The sequence below is a fragment of the Macadamia integrifolia genome, chromosome 7 (genome assembly GCF_013358625.1).
Source record: "Macadamia integrifolia cultivar HAES 741 chromosome 7, SCU_Mint_v3, whole genome shotgun sequence".
NCBI classification, from domain to species: Eukaryota; Viridiplantae; Streptophyta; class Magnoliopsida; order Proteales; family Proteaceae; genus Macadamia; species Macadamia integrifolia.
In genome coordinates this window covers 9,795,657-9,817,047 of record NC_056563.1, presented here as the reverse complement: position 1 = coordinate 9,817,047, position 21,391 = coordinate 9,795,657, and the positions used below count along the sequence as shown (strand labels likewise).

The 21,391-nt window shown below is 38.6% G+C and overlaps 1 protein-coding gene across 3 annotated transcripts in view; it reads left to right on the top strand.

Moving 5' to 3' along the window:
- The first annotated feature begins 238 nt into the window (after positions 1–238).
- LOC122084134 (dol-P-Man:Man(7)GlcNAc(2)-PP-Dol alpha-1,6-mannosyltransferase) overlaps positions 239–21,391 on the top strand; it is a 52,642-nt gene continuing 31,489 nt past the window's right edge. The window contains exons 1-7 of one of the 3 annotated variants that reach the window (XM_042652211.1): positions 239–397; positions 483–568; positions 887–928; positions 1,045–1,090; positions 4,554–4,640; positions 10,440–10,495; positions 11,926–12,043. In XM_042652211.1, the coding sequence (XP_042508145.1) occupies positions 358–397; positions 483–568; positions 887–928; positions 1,045–1,090; positions 4,554–4,640; positions 10,440–10,495; positions 11,926–12,043 (475 nt within the window). In that variant the 5' untranslated portion in view covers positions 239–357. The remainder of the gene's footprint in view (positions 398–482; positions 569–886; positions 929–1,044; positions 1,091–4,553; positions 4,641–10,439; positions 10,496–11,925; positions 12,044–21,391) is intronic. The other 2 variants (XM_042652212.1, XM_042652213.1) reach the window with 2 other exon arrangements.

Sequence of the window (21,391 nt, the reverse complement as noted above, 5' to 3'; positions counted from 1 at the left end):
ACTTATCAAACACTTTCAATTCCGTTTCTATTTCTAGAAACGAAAATTTATGTTTCTGCCGTTTCTTGAAACAAAAACGGTAGAAACGTTATCAAACGGGCCCTTAGAATTGACACCCTAACGAGGTGAGGGTGGATCATTTCTTATTATTACATCTATGCTGTCCTAAGATTCTAATCCAACGCCAAGAGCACAGGGTCTGTATGTTTAGTACTGGATCGTCGTTGGTCCACACTCTCCGCACCTCGCTCTCTTAACTAGACGCCCGAATAGACGAAGCTCTGTTGCTCGGTCTCTCTCTCTCTCGCGCTCGCGCGCGCGCGCTCTCTGGCTCTGTATACTGTAACGGAGTCGGCCATGAACTATAATAAGTCTTCGAAATTTCTCGAGCTATACGGTGACTTCCCAATCCTCATTTTCTTGAAACCGATTCCTTGTATGATTTTTAGTTGAAATATTTTGGATTCAATGGTCTCTGATAGGATGGGACTTGCTGTTGGGATCAATCGCTGCGTTTTACGTTTTCATGGCTCCATTTACAAAGGTTGAAGAAAGCTTCAACGTTCAGGTACTTCTTTTAAAATAAACGAGAAGTCCTTTTTAATCGTTTTAATGGGTAGGAGGCATTGCCTCATTTTTTTTTTTGTTTTGTTTTATTGATTTAAGTTCTCTCGCGGCAAACCTGCGAAGAATTGGTACTGCTTACAATGCATAGGCGTCGAACCCTAATTAAACTTCAAAATCGGTTCTTGGATTGATAATATGATATATTGTTTTTAAGCTTATCTAATTAGATCTGATTTTGTATTTCATTATATTTTTTCAAAGCTTTTCAAGTAACATTATCTGTTCTCTATGTGTTCTGTCCAAACTCTCACTTGTGAAGGCAATGCATGACATACTTTACCATGGGCATCACTTAGAGAAGGTAAGTTCTCAAAAAAAATGGGGCTTTATTGTGTATACTGATTTGGTTCCAAGAAGACATTTCAGGTTAGACACGTAGACTTGCTAATATTGATTGTTGACTTTTTTATGTCACAGTATGACCACTTGGAATTTCCAGGGGTGGTTCCTCGAACCTTCATAGGTAAGCTCTGTGTCCTTCGAGTGATAGCAATTTCTGTGTATAATGTCTATTATATTTTTCTTGCTTATACATTATATGTAATCAAGTCATGGACAGGCTGCCCTGATGAGCTCATCAGGGTGGCGTACCAATTTTTAGCCACATGGTGGGATGATGTGGCAATTTTGGTTGTTGGATGAATAGGTCTTGGATTGGTTGGCCATATATCAAAATTCAGGAAATAATTCGATCAAATATGCTCTTGAATTTTTGCATGCATATTTGTATTTTTAGAGCCTCCATGTAGACAAGGATGAAATTCAACTCATAGGTTAGGAGGTCTTGTGTTCTACCTGTCCACAAAATTTGGGCCCCATCTGATTTGCCACATGGAAAAAAATTTGGCTGTCCTGAGAATATTATCAAGATGGTCCATCCTCGATAACATAGCCCTTTTATTTATTTCACCTATTCCTGAATGGGTAAAGGCTCGAGCTCATTACTTGTTTGGTTGACTTCTTGGAACCTTGAGTTTGTGTGTTTTATCCAACTTGCCTATCCGGGGGAAAATATAATGGAATCTTGGGCCGGTAAACTTAGAACACAAAAAGTTTGCAGAGAACATATTACAATTAAGAAGCTGTGTTTTAGGACTAGGGAAAATCCAAATGTTCTCTTCAAACTGCTTAGCAAAGCCAAGCTTTCATGCAACTGAAAACTCTGATGTAGAAGTTGGACTTCCAATTGAGAACTATATGATTAGTAGTGCCCCATGTGGTAGTGTATAATATTTGACATACCATTTTCATGCATTTGAATGCAATATTGTAACCAAATCAATCTTTATTATTACTTTTTACAAATGTAATGTAGAAACGCAAAATCTTAACCTTAGGTCCTTAAAGGAACAGAGTTCTGCTGGGATTTTAGGACCACATATAGAATAAAATGATGTGAAAAGAAACAGATTTAGGGCAATGAAGGAAAAAGATGTGGAACTTAGAATGGGAACAGTCCAATAGGGCTGATACTCAAGTCAAGTGGTCTTTATGTACCACTTGATCAAACAAAGCCAGGACTGATTTGATGCAAGTCTCAAGATAAGACTCTGAAACCAACAGATCGGAGAGTGAATTACACAAATTCAAACTGATGTGAAGAAGCAGATTTAAGGGAAAAAATGTAGAACTTAAAATTGGACAATCCAATAGGGCTGATACTCAAATCAAGTGGTCTTTATGTACCACTTGATCAAACAAAGCCAGGACTGATTTGATGCAAGTCTCAGGATAAGATTCTGAAACCAACGGATCGGAGAGTGAACTACACAAATTCAATCACAAATCACAAACACAAGAAGTGCAGAAATTTCAGTTCTGCGCGACCTCAGTAAAATGAGTATATTTTTCTCAATGAAGGTCGGAATGACTTGATTCCAAATCCTACTGAACAAGGACATATGATTTTACAGCATGACAAATGTTTTCTTATAAAAGCATTTTTAGGGTACTCAAAATGGCTCATGAAGTCAGTACACGAACAAGGACAAAATTCTGAAAATAAAATGGATGGAGATAGAATCGATATGGGCTGCAACTCAACTCTTCTAGGATGTATTTGCAGCACCAGGGGTCTTGCAACTCTTCTCGGTTGCAAAGTGGATAGGAAAGAAAGCTTCTACTCTTCAAAGAAGGAGTGAAACTCTTCTAGGATTTGAAGGTGAACTCTTCATGGTTCAAGAGAAATGCACTAATTAATCTTCATGTAAAATTCACTCCAATTCACTGCTTTAGAAGCCAACTTTGTTGGCCTTTTAGAAGCAGATTAAATCCTAAAGTCCCAACTTCTACTCTTAAGATCTAAGGCTGAGATTGCATGAGATCTTTGCTTAAGAGAAAAGAAAGAAAAACTAAATGGTAGAGAAATCCCACTATCTTGGTTTGCTACAAAAGTTATTTTTTTTTGTTGTTCAAGGTCTTGATGCAAGTTCCAATGGAGAAGACTCTCGAAGCAGGATTCTTGTTAAGGAGAAGCTGCCACCTCACTTTCTACTAAAGGGTTATGGTTTCAAGGGGGCTGAGGTGGAAATCCACTAAGGACTTAGAACTATGTGCACTGGCTAGTTTCTGCAAGCTGAATTGAACCGAACTAGGCTGGCCTCATTGGTTGGTTTTCCCTTGGTTTGGTGGACTAGGACTAGTTCCAAAGGCATCCTTACGGGGCTTGACACGATTGGACCTCCTGCATCATGATTTCTTTGTCTCCTAGGGTGGTGCAATTAGAACTGTTATGGTTCTGGGAAGTTTCGGATATCAGGACAGGAGATGTAGCAGAATATGTTGAAAGCAAGTTAAAACTCAAACTGGAAAGCAGAACTGATTATGGATCAAACTCAGAGGGTGCAATTATCACAGACTAATAAGAATTCCTAGAACTGATTACGGATCAAAACTTAAGTGTCGAGCAGAAAATTTAATCTCTGAAAGTGATGGAATTGCAGAGAACTTGTCTGAAAGAAATCAAAATCAAGTGTTGTGTTCTGGAACTCCAAATTGATAGCAGAAACAAGAAGAATAAGTTAAAGAAGAAAAATTGGTGGCAATCCACTCAATAAAACCCAAGGAATCCATGTTACAGTGTATTGGGAACCCACCAACTACATAGAAGAGAATCCACCCTTCAATAGAGTAAATCCTTCACCATCCCATGTGTCCACAGGACCATAACAGAGAAGAAAACTTCTTAACTTTATTCATAGATTTCACGTCCCCTAAAGGCTAGTTTGCCTATTTATAATGTTCTGAACTTCCAATACCACTCAACTAAAACTCATCTCAAACTCAGCCTTATCCCAACTATATGGGGTTGGCTACGGGAATCCTTTTACTCCAATTAGCTCTATTCAAAGCCATACTTTGTTTCATGTCTTCCTCCCCACTTCTCCTAGTTACATTTTAGGTCTACCACTACAAAATAAAAACTCAGATTGACCTAAACTCTCCTGATTGGCTAATTCCATAAGGAAACAGAAATAGGAAACTAAAAATGGTTTAAAGAAATCTTACTTCTATTAAGAAACATAAAAGTAGAAACTAGAATCTTGAACCCCTAAAATAAAATGAAACTTGTATTTCTGTTTCCTATCCATAGGCCCATAAAAGTAGCAATTACGAAGAAAACCTTTTGGACCATAATCCTGATATATCTACAACATTTTGCTACAATAAGTTATTCTCAGTTATATATCCATTTGAAGGAGTCAAGGGGGAGAATGCTAGTGACCCAAAATGTACTAATTGTGCGTAATTATGCATGCACTCCTTGGTATAACTCAGGACCCTATACCGTGCAATTGTAACAAGGATTATTTATCTTCTGAAATCAATCTGTATCTCTAATTTAACCTCCGGGTTTTGTTGTAGATTTGTTTTATCATCATTTTTTTGGTGGTAATAATTCACTACGACTGATGTCTCACCTGCAGGTGCCTTCTTGGGAGCAATCCTGGCATCACCAGTCGTATTACTAATTCGTTTCTTAGACCTGCCAAAGCTTTGTAGTCTTCTTGTGGGTTAGTTTTCTTAAACTCTTTGACATGCTCTCAAGAGCACTTAGATATATACCTTCACGTGGAAATGCTATTTTGTTTTCTGTTGTTGGAACTCTAACATACTTCTGGCTTTCAATTTTTTTTTCCCCGGGGTATAAGCAGTGGAGAAAATTTTAATTTATATTATAATTTAATGAAAGCGTTACAAGATATGGAGAGTGCTTTACCAAAAAACTACACAAAAGACAAGACAAGGAAGCTAATGTATCTGGAATGACAAAATCAATTCAAAATGTTTGACCAGTTCTGTCTCGTTCTTGGCTGCTTGATGGAGAACCCTTAGGGAAGGGAGGGAAAATCAGAGTAGAGATGGGGAAAAGGAGGATCACACTCACACATTCATTCAATAATCAAATTGCTCTCTAAATCTTAAATCGATTACAACCAATATATAGGAAAATAGGAACATGAAGTTAGAAACTTAACTGGAATGGAAACTAGCCTAAACTAGGAAACAACTATAAAAAGGAAATCAAAGCAAGGAAATAAATCCTACTCCTACGTTCAAGTCTGGAAACTAAAAGCATGAAATAAAATACTAAGTAAACTACTAATTTTATTTCCAACCCTTGTTAGACCAAAACCCTGGGCTGGACTGGTTCTTCTTGGCTCTTGGCTTCCAAAGCCGGTCATGCTGGTCCAACCAAGAAAGGGCAGCCGTATCTGCATCAACTCTCCTCCTCTGAAAAGAACTCGACTCCGTCAAGTTAGGGAAAGGACCGAGGAGACGGTCTGAAGGAATACGCTGAATGAGGAATGATCCCACCATCTTCTTGAGCTTAATTTCAGGGAGATCTTTGGCAGGATGAAACTTCATAGTCTTGTTGGCATGATTGAAGGCATAGGTATTGGCATAGCCACAATGCTGTACTTTCTTATCAAACAACCAAGGTCGACCAAGAAGGATATGGCACACCTTCAGAGGGAGGACATCACATTGGACTGTATCCTTAAATCCACCAATAGAATATGTGACCAAGCACTTATTTGTGATTTTGAGATCAGTGTTGTTCACTTAAGCAACCTTGTAAGGATTAGGATGTGGTTCTGTATTCAATCCCAGCTTACGAACAGCGTCTTCAGAGACAACATTAGTGCAACTGCCTCCATCAATGACCAAGGTTAGCAACTGATCATTGCACTTCACACGAGTCTGAAAAATACTACTGCGGTGCCAATCTTCATTTTCAGTGGCCTTTTGAGTGGTCAACACATGACGAATGACATAAAAAGGATGTTGGTCATCGTCACTGAGAGTGTCATTGACTTCACCTGTTGTACGCTCTTCTCTTAAATCAACTGTGTCAGAACCAAGTTGCTCTTCGGGAATATATAGTATAGGAGAATCCTTATCAATAAAAGCAACCAAACGGCTGGGACATTGGGCACTGATATGTCCAAATCCATGGCATGAGTAGCACTGAACTGTAAATTTTGAAGAATCAGAAGGTTTATTTGAACCACGCCGAGGGGGTGAGTATGGGCGAGTAGGCCGTGAAGATGACATTTCAGAAACATGTCGAGGTGGAGAATACGGCCGACTAGGTCGTGAAGAAGCCATAGATGTAGCACTTGCCTGTGGCTTGCTAGATGACCTCTCTTGGGTAGGAGACTGTTGCCAAACGGAACTAGTACCTCGAGAAAAAGTATCTGCAAAATTTCTCCGATTGTATGGGCGCTTCAGACTTTTCTCAACCTGATATGCTACTTGTACGACGTCTTCCATTGTAGGTAGTCGACTAGATGCAAGGGCAGCACTAAGTTGAGGGTGCAAACCATTGCGAAATTGGGCCACTAAGACTTCTTCATCCCACACAAAGTCAGAACGAGTGGCCAAATAATAAAATCTAGCAACATACTCTTCAACGGTCAAATTCTCTTGTTTCAACTTTGCAAACCTGAGATGTATGCGTTGCTTGTAATCAGAAGGCAAGAATCGCCGATTCATGACTTCATACATTTCAGCCCAAGTAGTGACCAACCCAATGCCTCGGGTTCGGTTCTGTTGTTGTTGCTTGATCCACCAGACTCGAGCCGTGCCTTTCAGTTTGGCCTCTGCAAATAGGATCTTTCGAGCCTCAGTCAACCCGTACCATCTGAAGAATGTATCTAAACTGTGAATCCAGTCAAGGTACAATTCTGGATTATTGTCTCCATAAAAATCAAGGACATCCAGTTTTGCTGCTCTTTCTGCTCCATCATCATGTCTACCAGTCCCATATGGTGGTGGAGGTGGTGGTGGTGGTGTATGATGTGGTGGTGGTGGTGTTACTGGCAGATCCTGTGGAGTGGTGTTGGAAGAATCCCCAGACTGAATGGGACTCTTTCCTTTATCTGCTGTCACCAAACGATCAATAGAAACTTGCATAGATTCCACCATTGTTTTTAGGGACGTGACCATGTTAGTGAGAGCATCAAATTTTGTATCAGTTTCTCCTTTATAAGAATTCAGCTGTTGAAAAACTTCACTATTGGCTACCATGGTGATGAGTAACAAAATAACACTCAAAGAATAATGGTAGAATAGTAAATAACTGGAGGCTTAAAGGGCAGGGGCAGAATAGTAAATAACTTTTTTTTTTCTAAAGAACTGAAACTCAGTTGTGCTCACAAAGATATCACGTGTGAGCAAGGGTATATTTGCAAAGCTGAAATAAGTCTAAGACAAAAGTGGAATAGGGGAGAATGGGAAGGGTAATTTAGGAAGAATGGGGAAATTAATTTAAAGAAAGGGTAAAAAGAAGAATTGGGGTTGTTGTAGTTACCGTCTCCTACTTGGAGATGGAAACCAGCCAGAGGTGGGTTTTCTTCTCCGTCAAACTTAGGAGTCAAGACCAGTAAACCTGAAGAGATGGCTGATGCGAGGAGGGTCTTCGATGACCAGCAGTGAGGGTGCGACTTCGATGGAAGAGAAGTAACCGATCGAACCAGGTATGTTCCTCTCTCTCTCTTCTTCTTCTTCTTCTTCTATCTTCTATCTCTCTCTCTTCTCGACTTTCCTTCTCCTTCTTCGTCTTCTTCTTTTCGTCTCTGCTCCTTCTCTTTTGTTCTTCTTCTTCGTCTTCTTCTTTTCGTCTCTGCTCCTTCTCTTCTGTTCTTCTTCTTCGTCGACTCTCTCCTCTTCTTTTTCTTCTTCTTTTCGTCTCTGCTCCTTCTCTTCTGTTCTTCTTCTTCGTCGACTCTCTCCTCTTCTTTTCTTCTTCTTTCTTCTCTCCTTCTGTTCTTCTCGGTTCTTTTTTTTTCGGCTGCCGCCGGAAGGAACAGAGAAGGCGGAGGGCAGGGAGCTTTTGGGATTTTTTTTTCTGCAATCGCTCTCTCTGCTGCTTCTCCGACTTCGACCTCGACTCCTTTTTTTTTTCACTGTGTTCTCAGTATCGCTGGAATCAGACACAGAGAATGGGAAGGAAAGAAGAAAGATGGAGAAGGAATAGGATCCTTCGGCTCTGATATCAAGTTGATAGAGAACCTTAGGGAAGGGAGGGGAACTCAGAGTAGAGATGGGGAAAAGGAGGATCACACTCACACATTCATTCAATAATCAAATTGCTCTCTAAATCTTCAGTCGATTACAACCAATATATAGGAAAATAGGAACATGAAATTAGAAACTTAACTGGAATGGAAACTAGCCTAAATTAGGAAACAACTATAAAAAGGAAACCAAAGCAAGGAAATAAATCCTACTCCTACGTTCAAGTCTGGAAACTAAAAGCATGAAATAAAATACTAAGTAAACTACTAATTTTATTTCCAACCCTTGTTGGACCAAAACCCTGGGCTGGACCGGTTCTTCTTGGCTCTTGGCTTCCAAAGCCGGTCATGCTGGTCCAACCAAGAAAGGGCAGCCGTATCTGCATCACTGCTACCACCTTCAAATCCTTTGGCACAATTGCCCAATCCGCCAGCATCAGGCCCACACCCAAACACAGCCTGGTTTTAAACCGATGCTTTTCTTTAAACACTCTTTGGTTCTTCTTGTAAGACCCAAGAGATAGCAAAAGGATTAGATTCCACATGACACCAATTCTCAGGATGAACTAACAGTAGGCCTTTGAGTAAAGATATATTTCAAGAGCGGGTGGGTGACCCTGCCAGGTCCGACTAGAATAAAAACTCCATAGGCAAACAACAACATCACGATTGAGAAAATATTCTTGCTGGTCTAAATCCTCGTCTTTAATTGCTTAAGCTTTAAAATTTTCTTCAGAGACTCTCTAAGCAAAGATATGTACTTTAGGAGAAGCTAGGCTATTCCAATGCAAGCCCTATCACAAATTACAGAATTTTTCTTACATAGAAATTGTAGTGGAAATTAACTGGAAACATTTTCAAGTCCATTCTTCCATATTCTTCTCTCTGAAGCAGGGTGGGGCCAATGAGAACTTTCTGTGACTTTTGTTGGAGGTCAGCTCATTGGTTGATCTCAAAGCACATAAGATTTCTTGAATGTTGGGTAGTTAAGAAGAGTCAGAGAAGCTATGTGTAACTAAGATGAGGCTGTTAAGATGGATGTATGGGAAAACTATGAAGGATTACGAGAAAACTAGGAAGGATAAAGTAAGGAATGAGCATATTAAAGCTGATTTGGGAGCTGCCTCGATCAACTGCAAACACCGCGTAAGACATTTGAGGTAGTATGGCCATGTTCAAAGGAGGCCTGAGGATGCCCCAATAAGGAGGAGTGATCAGATTCAGATTAAATGAGCCAAAAGAGCGAGGGGTAGCTCTAAAATGACCATAGGAGAAGTGGTGAGGAATGATATGTATAGTCTCGGTCTTGTCCCAAGTATGATCTCGAGTAGAGCCCATTGGAGGGCAAGGATCCATGTAGCTGAGATCTTCCTAACTTGCCGGGCTGTGACTATTTTCTTTTTATTCTCATCTTTCCACCTCTTTCTTTTTGAACTTTGTCTGTTTTGTTTTGTTTGGATCCATGTAGTCAACCCCATTAAGTTGGAACAAGGCTGAGTTGTTGTTGTTATTGTTGATTCTGTACAAAATTCTATTGATTTTTCACTAATGCTGCTTTTGGTTGCTTTTGCTTTTGACATGACGGGAAAGGAAAATCGAGAGTAAATTAGGAGATACAATCATATGGTTGCATAACTAGAAGAAAAGCTAGGGAATATAACTACTATTGGGAAAGGATATCCCAAATTTTGTGTCTCACTCATTACATGGGAAAATGCTGGAAAAGGAAAATTGAGGGAAACCTGGTCAGTGGTCATGCCATATTTCTCATCTCCCTCTCATGGAGTGGGGGAAAAAAATAAGTAAATCCTTGGACAAACAAACAGCAATGAGGAATTTTGTGATTTGTTTTCTTTTGATTTTCTTGGCGCAAGCAAACAACTGACGAAAGGAATTTTGTTATTTCTTTCTCTTTTCCTTTCTTCTTTTCCTTTTCTTTTATCTGAGAAAGCAACTGCAATATTAGTTTGTTTCTGTGTCTTTTGTGAATTTTTTTTCATTTTTGAATAGTAAGGTAAATATGCCTCATGAAAAGAAGAGCGAAAATGACTTCATTTATAAAGTATTCATTGAAACTATGATATACAGTCATGGATATGAGTGTTGTATCTTTAATTTTACTATATCCTAGAATGCCATCTCTCTAACAGTCCGAAGACCTTCTCAATCACATAAAGGGCCTTATTCTTTATGCTATTGCTGTTTGATTTATATTTTCAGTTTGTTCTTATTTTACATAACTGTCGTGTGAGATGCTCTTTATCTTATTTCTGTTGTTGTTTTGTCTAGTCCGTTTGGTGTTAGGCTGCATTGTCTTGTCGACATTGCGTTTTTTCCGAATTCAGGTGTGTTTCTGCCTTTCTTTTTCGTATGTCTATGTTTGATGAGTCTTTATATAAACGATGCTTTTCCTCCTAGTCATGCTTGAGGCTTTTGGTATCAGATATTGAAAAGTTTGAAAAAAGCTTGGCAGGATGGAGAAGAATTGGATGAATACTTTTAGATCTTAGTGAAGCATATTGGGTATTCAGGCCTATGGATTGGCAGTCCAAACTGCTCTCTGCATGGATTTTAGGTCCCTGTAGATAAACAATGTAGGGACCATTAATATGATATGTATGGATAGGCCTACAACCATAGTTACTAATGTAGAACTAGGATTGACAAGTCAACCTAGTCCCAATGTTGCAGGATACTCTCAGAGAACATCAAATAAAATACCAGAATAGTTCAAAACAGATTAATAACAAGGATGAGATCAGATCTGAGATTAAGAATATCAGTCTCAGATTATAAGGTTTCAGAAATCAGAATAGAAGCAGATAATTAAGGGACTAATGGAATGATGAATTAGGTCTAGGCAGGTTCTGAAACTTGCTGACAGAATCTGCAATTTTCTGGACAGAACCAGAAAATTATGCTCACCGATCATCTTTCTCTGGACATAACTGAGAAGAGAAGTTAATTAAATACCTGTAACAGTAGATCAGATCTGGAACACCTTGAGTATGGAAGAAAAGAAAGAGATAACTAGAAGAGAACCTCTTGGACTTCACGCCGCAAAGAGTCAATTGGATCAAACACCAATTCCTTCAGCCTTGATCAAACACAAGACAACTCTTCATGAAGAAGACAATAGCAACAACCATTAATTTTCTTATCAAAATCATTCTAGGCTTTTAAGAGCCTCCTCTTCTTTATTTATAATGTTAATGGGGGAGGGAATTACAAAATAGAAGGTTCCTCAAAAAGGAAACCAAATATTCTCCTAATACAATAGTTACTAAAAACTGAAATTAGAAACTAGTTGAAAAAGGAAATTAACTACTAAGGACTTGACTCAATTAATAACTTGACTCCTAAGGAAACAAATATAACTCAAATCAAACCCAACTAAAAAATGAAACTAATGAAAATGGAAACTAACTAGTAATCCCGTACTCAATCTTAGAGCCCCCTTTGAGACCCATAAAAGTGGTCTATTACACTCAAAACACATGGGATCAAAGGCCCAACATGTATGGAACTCAACCCTAGGTATATTCCTAATAAAACAAGCCTATTTTGGTGATTAATCTGCACCAGTTACTGTGCCAATGCTTACAGTTTTGCATTGCTTAGTTTGATTGACGAGGGAAGAATATATGTGAGAGAATAAGTACAAGCTTAACAATTTGTAAAGAATTCAACTTCACATCTGGTTATATTTTTCTACTAATACTCTAGTATTTCCAAACTTTTTCTACTGATTTGGACCTCTTTTATATGTGAGCAGGTAAGAAGGAAGTTCGGTCACCAAGTTGAAGCTTTCTATGTAATGTTAACAGCTTTTCAGTTTCATATGCTGTTCTATTGCACAAGACCTCTTCCTAACATACTAGCATTGGCTTTAGGTGATCACTTAATACTGTTTGTACAATCTTTCCGTGTTATTTATATTTGATTGTGCTAGTAGTACCAAAGGACTTGAAGAATCAAAACCCGAATTCCTTGTGATGCAGATTCTTCACCAAACTAGGCTTGTTTTATTAAGAATAAGCTTAGGGTTGGGTTGTATACGTGTTGGGCCTTCAGTCCATGTGGTTTGGAGTGTATTGGGCTACTTTTATGGGTCTAAACTAAGGGCTCTAAGGTTGCATACGGGATTCAGTGATTTGTTTCCTTTTTCTTTAGTTTTCCTTTTAGATAGGGTTATTTAGTTTCTAATTTCAGTACCTAAATTAGTTTATAATTTCAGTCATAAGTTAGTTTCTATTTCCAGTTTTAGTAACTAAAGGACTTTCTATTTTGTAAGTTTCTAATTTTAGATTTAGTAACTAGGTGAGTTTCTAATTTTTTGTTTCCTATTTCAGTTTTTGGAAACTAAAGTTAGTTTCTATTTTCTTGTAACCCCATCATTATTATAAATAAAGGAGAGCTCTCATCATAGAGAGACGAATTTAAAAAAAAAAAAAAAAAAAAAAAAAAACTCAGATCTGAACTTAACAGTAGATTAGTTCTCTTACCTGAGTTGCAGAACAATAACAGCAGTAATAAGTCTTTCCCACATTAAACAACAATAACACACTAAAGAAAACCAGAAATTATAGCAACCCACTCGGACTTCTCGCCGTAGAGTGTCGATTGGATCAAACACCAATCCCTAGGCCTTGATCAAACACAAGGAGTAGTCATTGAAGCCAGCGACAGCAACAAGAGTCTTTTTTTTTTAAGCATAAATCGTGGCTCATTAAAAGAGCCATCATCTTTATTTATAATGATGGGGAGGGTTTACAAGTAATAGTAACTCAGAGTTACTAAAAATTGATTACAAGAAGTTACTAAAAACTGGAAATTAGAATCTAATGAAAATAGAAACTAGTCTAGACAGAAATTAGAAACTAACAATGACTTGAAATTAGAAACTAATTTAGGTATTGAAATTAGAAACTAATTTAGGTACTGAAATTAGAAACTAAATAACCCTATCTAAAAAGGAAACTAAAGAAAAAGGAAACAAATCACTGAATCCCGTATGCAACCGTAGAACCTCTAGTTTAGACCCATAAAAGTAGCCCAATACGCTCAAAACCACATGGACTGAAGGCCCAACACGTATACAACCCAACCCTAAGCTTATTCCTAATAAAACAAGCCTAGGTTGGTGAAAAATCTGCATCACCTTGAAGCAATTCTGGATAAGTCCAAAGACAAATGTATAGAGATGCCATTATGACAAAGTTTTTTTATTTTTATTTTTTAATTTTGGTAGAACAGCAGTTTAGTTAAAGCATCTCCTAGACAATGACCCCCAGTTTAGTTGGTGAATGAATGCTATGAGGTGGAATTGTCATCGCTGAATTGACCTCTAGCTAGTTGATCAACCAAGTAGTGTTGTTTACTAGACATATTTACATTAAATAGATTTTATCTTTTCAAAGGAGAGTGAGAGGGTAAAAAATTTGACTTCACATTCCCTTAAAAGCTTCTTTATTTAGGTTTTTCTTGATCAGTATTTGTGTTTTTCTTTGATTTATGTAGGAGCTTATGGGGTTCAATCTCCATTTACCAAAAAGATATTAGAAGAGACCATAATTATGTATCCACATCCTGTTCTTAGTTATTGCATCTGTTTTGGTTGCCTAGGCAATACCTGGTCATCACCTTATTTGTGTGGCATGCCATGGGAGGTCAAAATGTCAAGTCATCTACTTTTGTTACCTTTACTACATGTTGAGCCTTTGAACCAGTCTCTTTTAGCTGTTGCATAGACATTACTTCTCTAGGTCTTAATTTTATTTTAAAGTTGTGGACATTGGAGTTTTCCCAGGTAAATATTGAATAGTAAGGATGACTGATGAGAGGTGTAATTGATACTATTTACAACCCTTTGCATCCTTGAGGGCTATACCAGGTAAGGCGCAAGAAAAATTGAAGGGAAGGAAAATAACTATATTCTCTTTGAGTTCATCTTCAATGGTTTCCCATCACAGATAAAAGATTTTCTAAATCTGAAGGGCCAAGAAGTTTCTATTACCATTTGAAGGCAAGAACTGGCTATCTATCCTAATATTCCTCCTGACCCACAGAACATGATGAAATGAAGCGCTGTAGTGAGGTCTTTTAACCCCTGTTGACAGCCAGTTTTATGACCTTGGCAGTGGTCCATTGTTTCTCCTAGGTACCTGAGATCTGGGGGTCAATTGGTTGCAGAGGGTGGTGGAAAGCTTTCCCATTTGATTACAGATTATATTGCTTTGTTGAGGTTGATATCTAACCGTGGATCTCTGATTTCATCTTCCGTTCATGCATGCATGAATACATAGAAGCGATTTATAGACTATTATCTAGTTTGGCTAAAGTTTTTTCTAGATTGCACCACTTGGAGAGGTTTTCTGAGTAACCATGGATCTCTGATTTCATCTTCCGTTCATGCATGCATGAATACATAGAAGCCATTTATAGACTATTATCTAGTTTGGCTAAAGTTTTTTCTAGATTGCACCGCTTGGAGAGGTTTTCTGAGCATGCGACCTATTTCTGTTACGTGGATGGGTAATGTGGCAATTTCAACTTTTGGATATCTTGGAAATGGTCTGGATTTGCCACATCAAAATTCAAACTCAAATTTAATCAGTTGTTAAGGCGTCGTCTAGGCGCCTATGCAAATATATTAAATTTTAGATTCAAATTCAATCATAGTTGTCAATTCATCACCTAGGTAGTGGCGCAGCCAAGGTGTCCAAGAGGCTTACCTGAGGTCTGGGTGACTGTTGCCTTGATGCAAAGTGCAACACGTATTGTAGACTATTGCCACTGTTTTGTCTACTTAAGATACTATTCATAAATAAGCAAATACCCCCTTTTTTGAATCCAATATAAATAATTTAAAAATAAAATTCCAAAAGGATAAAAAGTCGACCCCCGAGTCCAAGAACAAAAGTTGGATTTTCTGTTGCAAGGGCTTCAAATGCTAGGATTTTTCTCAATTTTGAAAATTTCTTAAATCTTATCATGGTAAAACATTGCTAAAAATCAAAAGTGTGGTAAAATAATCTTTTATTTTTTTAATGTACATAAAATTATTTTCATTCAAATGCTTTTAATACTATTCATAAATAAGAAAATACCCCCTTATTTGAATCCAATATAAATAATTTAAAAATAAAATTCCAAGAAGGATAAAAAGTTAACCCACAGTCCAAGAACAAAAGTTGGATTTTTTGTTGCAGGGGCCGATTTTCAACTTTCAAATGCTGGGGTTTTTCTCAATTCTGAAAATTTCTTAAATCTTATCATGGTAAAACATTGCTAAAAACCAAAAGTGCTGTAAAATAATCTTTTGTTTTGATGTTCATAAAATTATTTTCATTCAAATGATTTTAACAACATTTGGTTTAAGTAATCTTGTTAGACTTTGTGGAATATCATTTTGTGCTCTATCTAATTCAAAAAGTCTCAATGTAAGAAAAAAATCATTTGACCAGTCAAACTTATTAGAGAACAAAAACATTTCTCTAAATGTTGATTTTTGAGTACTTAATTTGACTTAATGTTGATTTTTGGTGACTTGATGTGGCTTAATCTTGATTTTTATACGATGTGGCTTAATATTGATTTTTGATGATATAAGGCATATGTAGCATTATAGATAAGTTGTAATGTGAGTTGAGGATCCCGGAGTCCACCTGTCCAAAAAATTATAGTCATGTTTGACCTGCCTTCTGGTAGAATCAAAGCCCACAAAAGTACCCTCTCCGCACCAGCCCACCAAGAACTCTTGCTCCCATCTAGTTTCCCTTCTGGAACTTCATAAACTCCAATCACATCATTCCCATATATGAAAAATTACATTGCTCTATTCTGATTCTTGTGGTCTAATAATCCTTCTGCACTTTAATCCTAGATCATTTTGTTGAAGTGAGATGACCACTGAGAGAAGGGGGGGTGAACCAGTGGTGACTAAAAACTTTGAGCCCAACTCAAGACTCTTTGGCACTCAAGCACATGTATACATCACCACCAAATCCACACATATACCATGTTGCAACAAACACATACGGCTTCCACCAGCCACACTTCACATGTCCCATCCTCCACATACACAAACTATCCTGCAACAGATAAGATAACAATACAAGCATCCGCAACATCCGCACAGCCGCACAGCTGCAAGACAAGTCTTACGTGGTTCAGCAATGTGCCTATATCCATGGTTAAATGCTAGCTTGGGCTACAACCCCGAATCCTACCTGAGTATAATGCACAATACAATCTTTAGCTACAACTGCAGGGTGCTACGACTCTCGATTTACATAGCCACAACTTTGAAGGTGCTACAACACGTCAACACCTAGGTTTAGACAGCCACAACTGTAAAGGAGCTATAACCCTTAGTTTACCTAGCATAAAACTAAGAGGACACTGCAACGCCTCACTTTAGGTAGTTACAACTACCAGGGAGCTTCAACCCCCCGTGTCTAGCACCCATTGAACACCCTAGTATAGATGAAAATGGACTTATATGATTTGCCCCAATTACAAGCTCAACCAAATATGCAAAACCCTCCCAATACAATACAAGTATTTACTTAGTGATGCAGTTGGCCGATGGACTTAGGAAAATAATATTTGTTGATTTGATTTTCTTTTGTTTTAGAAACAATTTCTTTTGAAATTAGCTAGCTTTTAATTTTAGAATTGTTTCCTTTCAAGTAGTTGCCATTAATTGTTTGATTTTTCCTTTATATTGGACATGTAATCGATGGAGAAATTTCAGTTTTTAGAATTTTGGAGAATTAGAACTTGGTTGAGAATTTTGGCTGTGAACCATGGTTGCCAAGGGTACTGATTTCCTCTTTCTTCCCCTCTGAAATTCTTTTTCTCTCTTCCCTTTCTTATCTTCTTCTTCTTCCAATCCTCTTCCCTATACCCCTGCCATATATTTTCCATATCTGAAATAGCAATAGACAGTGTATCAAAGGCCTGCAACTACCGCTGCTTTCAGTACTAGAAGTAAGTAACTCGACCTGCAGTTAAGCTCGAAATTTGTTGCTGCTGGTTCAATTCCATGGGTATGGGCGATCCTTATTCTTGAATTTTAGAGTTGATTGAGTCTGAATGCAAGAGCTGCCCTTGAGTTCCGCTGGTTTCTGGTTCTCACGACAAGGAGGAGAAGAAGATGGAAGAGTTATGGGCTGTTTAGGGCTTTAAACCCCTGGTTTGACCATATTGCCCTTCACTTGTTATTCTTCTCTTGTCCTGATTTTATTAGTAATTTCAGAATACCCCTCCCCTTCTAGTTTCTATTCTAGTTTGACCCTGTTAATTATTTTCTACTCTTTTAAGTGCTTGAGTGTTCCTGAATTTACAAAATTGCCCCCCAACCATTAAATTGAGATATTTGTCATTTTTTGGGGGCCCTAAGTGATCTGATTTCAGTCCTTGGAATACAGATCCGCATCAAGTGGTATCAGAGCAAATTTCCTGCAATTTTCTAACCATGACAGATCACATCACCAATGCTGAGTTGCACAAATTGTATCGTGAGTTAGCTGAGAATCAACAGAATACTGATGCTAGGCTTGAGAGGACTGAAACCAAGTTTGACAAGTTTGTGGAAGAGATGACTGCCTTTATGAAGAGGTCCGACAAACGAGCTGAAGAAGGATCCTCTACACTACCTCCTCAGGTCAACACTTTACGGATCGAAGATACACCTCAGAGGCAGCAACTTAATCTAGTTGTTCCCTAGGATGTTACCTGGCAATTTTCTGACAGAGATTATGGCATCAAAGTTGAGGTTCCAGAGTTCAGTGGTGAAAAGGGACTTGAAGAATTCCTAGATTGGCTTACTAAAGTGGAGAGGATTTTTGCATATAAGTCTCCTCTAGACGTGAAGAAGTGTCAACTCATCCTCACCAAGTTTATTGGATATGCATGTTCATGGTGGGATGATGTACTGTATGCAAGGTTTGTCAGAAGACTTGGACCTATTACCAATTGGGAGGTCATGAAGCAAATTCTGACTGAAAAATTTGTTCCCTTTAATTATGAGAAGGTAATGTTCTATAAACTGCTTAACTTGTAGTAAGGTAATAAGGATGTAGATTCCTACACCCTTAAGTTCCACAAACTGTCTTCAAGGTGTCGACTTCAGGAAATAGACCAGCAACAGGTGATGCGATATATCATTGGGCTAAGTACTGAGATCCGACTCGAGTTGGCTAACACTGATTTCAGGTCCGTTGATGTGGTAGCGGCTTATGCCAAGACAACTGAAGAGAAGTCCATTTATTGGAAGGGTATGCTCAAGACTTCTTCAGTTTATAGACCTCCACCACGTATAGAGGAAAAGAAGCCTGAAGCTCGCAGAGTTGAAGAAAAAAGGTTAGAGTTTGTGAAGGACAGTGATGGGGTGAAGAACATCAGATGCCATAGTTGTGGCGAGAAGGGTCACTACTCCAACAAGTGTCCCAATAGGACTCGTTCTGTGAATGCAGTGGAGAAGCAACCGACAAAGAAGATTGAAGATGAATCTGCTTTATATCCTTATCCCCTTGAGGAAGATGATATGTTTGACTGTGGTGATGAGGATGTAGAAGCTCATTCAGCTAGTCTTTCATCCTTTTCAAACAGACTAGTTGACAAGGATCCTCTCTTCAGACAAAAGGGTACTCTCCTGCACAACTCCGACCCTACTGATGTTCATGCAGTTGTTGATACTAGAGCAGAAGCAAATTTTATATCTGCTGAATTTGTGCGAGGACACAACCTTCCACAGAAGCAGCTTTTCAAAAAGATTCACATGCAAGGTTTTGGACCCATAGCTCGAGAAGAGGCCACTGCAGTTGTTCGAGTACATCTACAGTTTGGGCCACTATAGTACCATGTGACTTGCTTGGTCATCCCATTGGCGCACTGTAACATTCTTCTAGGGCGACCTTGGTAGCGACATGTAGGCATTCTCTATGATGGTGCACGGAACACCATCAAGGTGAAGCAAGGAGGTCGTATGTACTTAATGAGGCCACACACATTATCAGACATGCCACATTGTCGACTGACTCCTGCTCCAGTGACACGTCAGCCTACTCTCCCTCCTCTTGGTGTTATGTTCCCATCTTCTGCTTCAAGATACGTGCCACCACATCAGCGAGCAACTTACAAGGGAATCTTGGGAGCATGACCTAACTTGACGGAGTCGAGTTCTTTTAAGACCGGGAGAGCTGATGCAATTGGGTGATGGACTTAGGAATTTTTTTTTTTATTTGAATTTCTTTTGTTTTAGAAACAATTTCTTTTGAAATTAGCTAGCTTCTAATTTTAGAATAGTTTCCTTTCAAGTAGTTGCCATTAATTGTTTGATTTTTCCTTTATATTGGACATGTAATCAATGGAGAAATTTCAGTTTTTAGAATTTTGGAGAATTAGAACTTGGTTGAGAATTTTGGGTGTGAACCATGTTTGCCATGGGTACTGATTTCCTCTTTCTTCCCCTCTGAAATTCTTTTTCTCTCTTCCCTTTCTTATCTTCTTCTTCTTCCAATCTTCTTCCCTATTCCCCTGCTATATATTTTCCATACCTGAAATAGCAATAGGCTGTGTATCAAAGGCCTACAACTACCGCTGGTTTCAGTACCAGAAGTAAGTGACTCGACCTGCAGTTAAGCTCGAGATTTGTTGCTGCTGGTTCAGTTCCATGGGTATGGGCGATCCTTATTCTTGAATTTTAGAGTCGATTGAGTCTGAATGCAAGAGCTGCCCTTGAGTTCCGCTGGTTTCTGGTTCTCATGACAAGGAGGAGAAGAAGATGGAAGATTCGTGGGCTGTTTAGGGCTTTAAACCCCTGGTTTGACCATATTGCCCTTCACTTACTTGTTATTCTTCTCTTGTTCTGATTTTATTAGTAATTTCAGAATGCCCCTCCCCTTCTATTTTCTATTCTAGTTGGACCCTGTTAATTATTTTCTACTCTTTTAAGTGCTTGAGTGTTCCTGAATTTTCAACATTGCCCCCCAACCATTAAATTGAGATATTTGTCATATTTTGGGGGCCCTAAGCGATCCGATTTCAGTCCTTGGAATACGGATCCGCACCATTTAGGCTTGTAATCAAACATCCACCCTGCAGTGAAATACATAAAAAAAAGATCTTCCCAATGGGGTTACCTATATTGATGGGTGAACTCCGGAGATGCCGTAAATTGAATGTCTCCAGTCGTTGTTGATATCACCTTGTGCAGCTCACATACACAATGCCTTTTCACCATCAGAGCTTTAGCCAAGTCTTCCTTGGGATTCTTGAAGCCACTCTCACATACCATTCTTCCCTTCTTTTTTCAACAACCCATCACTCTTCAACTCATAGGCTTCAACTCAACATGTGGAGAGCTTTGAATAATGTTCTTGAGCAAGCCGAGCCTTCATTGAGCCTTCCTCATTAACCCACAAATGTCTTCTTGAGATCACACCTCAAATTCTTCACGTGAACGCTAGGATTCAACAATGAAACACAAAGGATTTGGGGATTGTTGGGTTCAACTTCATGGGAGCTTCCTCTCACTCTTTTTCCTCGCTATACCTCTCAAATAATCTGCCATTCCTTTCACTCGTGCCTAGGGTACCCCAATCACAAAAATCCACTTAAAAGCCCAAAACAATGTTCTTGGGTGGATCTGGTTTACCGTCATGAGCAACTGGTCAACCGGTTGAGCTTAAGGTGCTCTCGGGAACAATAACCCTGCAAAGAGCTGGATGCAAATCCGGTTGTCAGATAAAGACTGGCAGCCTGACCTCTGTTCACTCAAATGGCCTTATCTCTCTCAATCTTAACTCCAATTGACTTGATTCTTTTTTTTTTTTTACATGAAAGCTGACTCAAAGGGCTACAAATTTCATATTTTCATCATCAACCCAGAATCGGTGCACAGATCCCAAAATTGAGCTTGAATCCAATTGATGTGTAGACACTGCTTCATTCAGCATATGTGCCATGCCTGATGAACAAGTGATAATTTACCACTCCAATATCAGATTGATTTATTCAAATTTTCTTGGAAAGTTAATTTAGAGATCTTCCTTTTTTTCATGTTTTAAGCTCCCACAAATTCTCAATGTAGGGCAGTTCAAAAAACTGTGAAGTTACTGCTGCAACATAAACTTGCATCTTCAACACATAACAGCATCCTTCACCTTCAGCAACATTACCTTGCACACTAGGACTTGAACCTGCATTCTCATCATGCTAACACATCTCTCAAC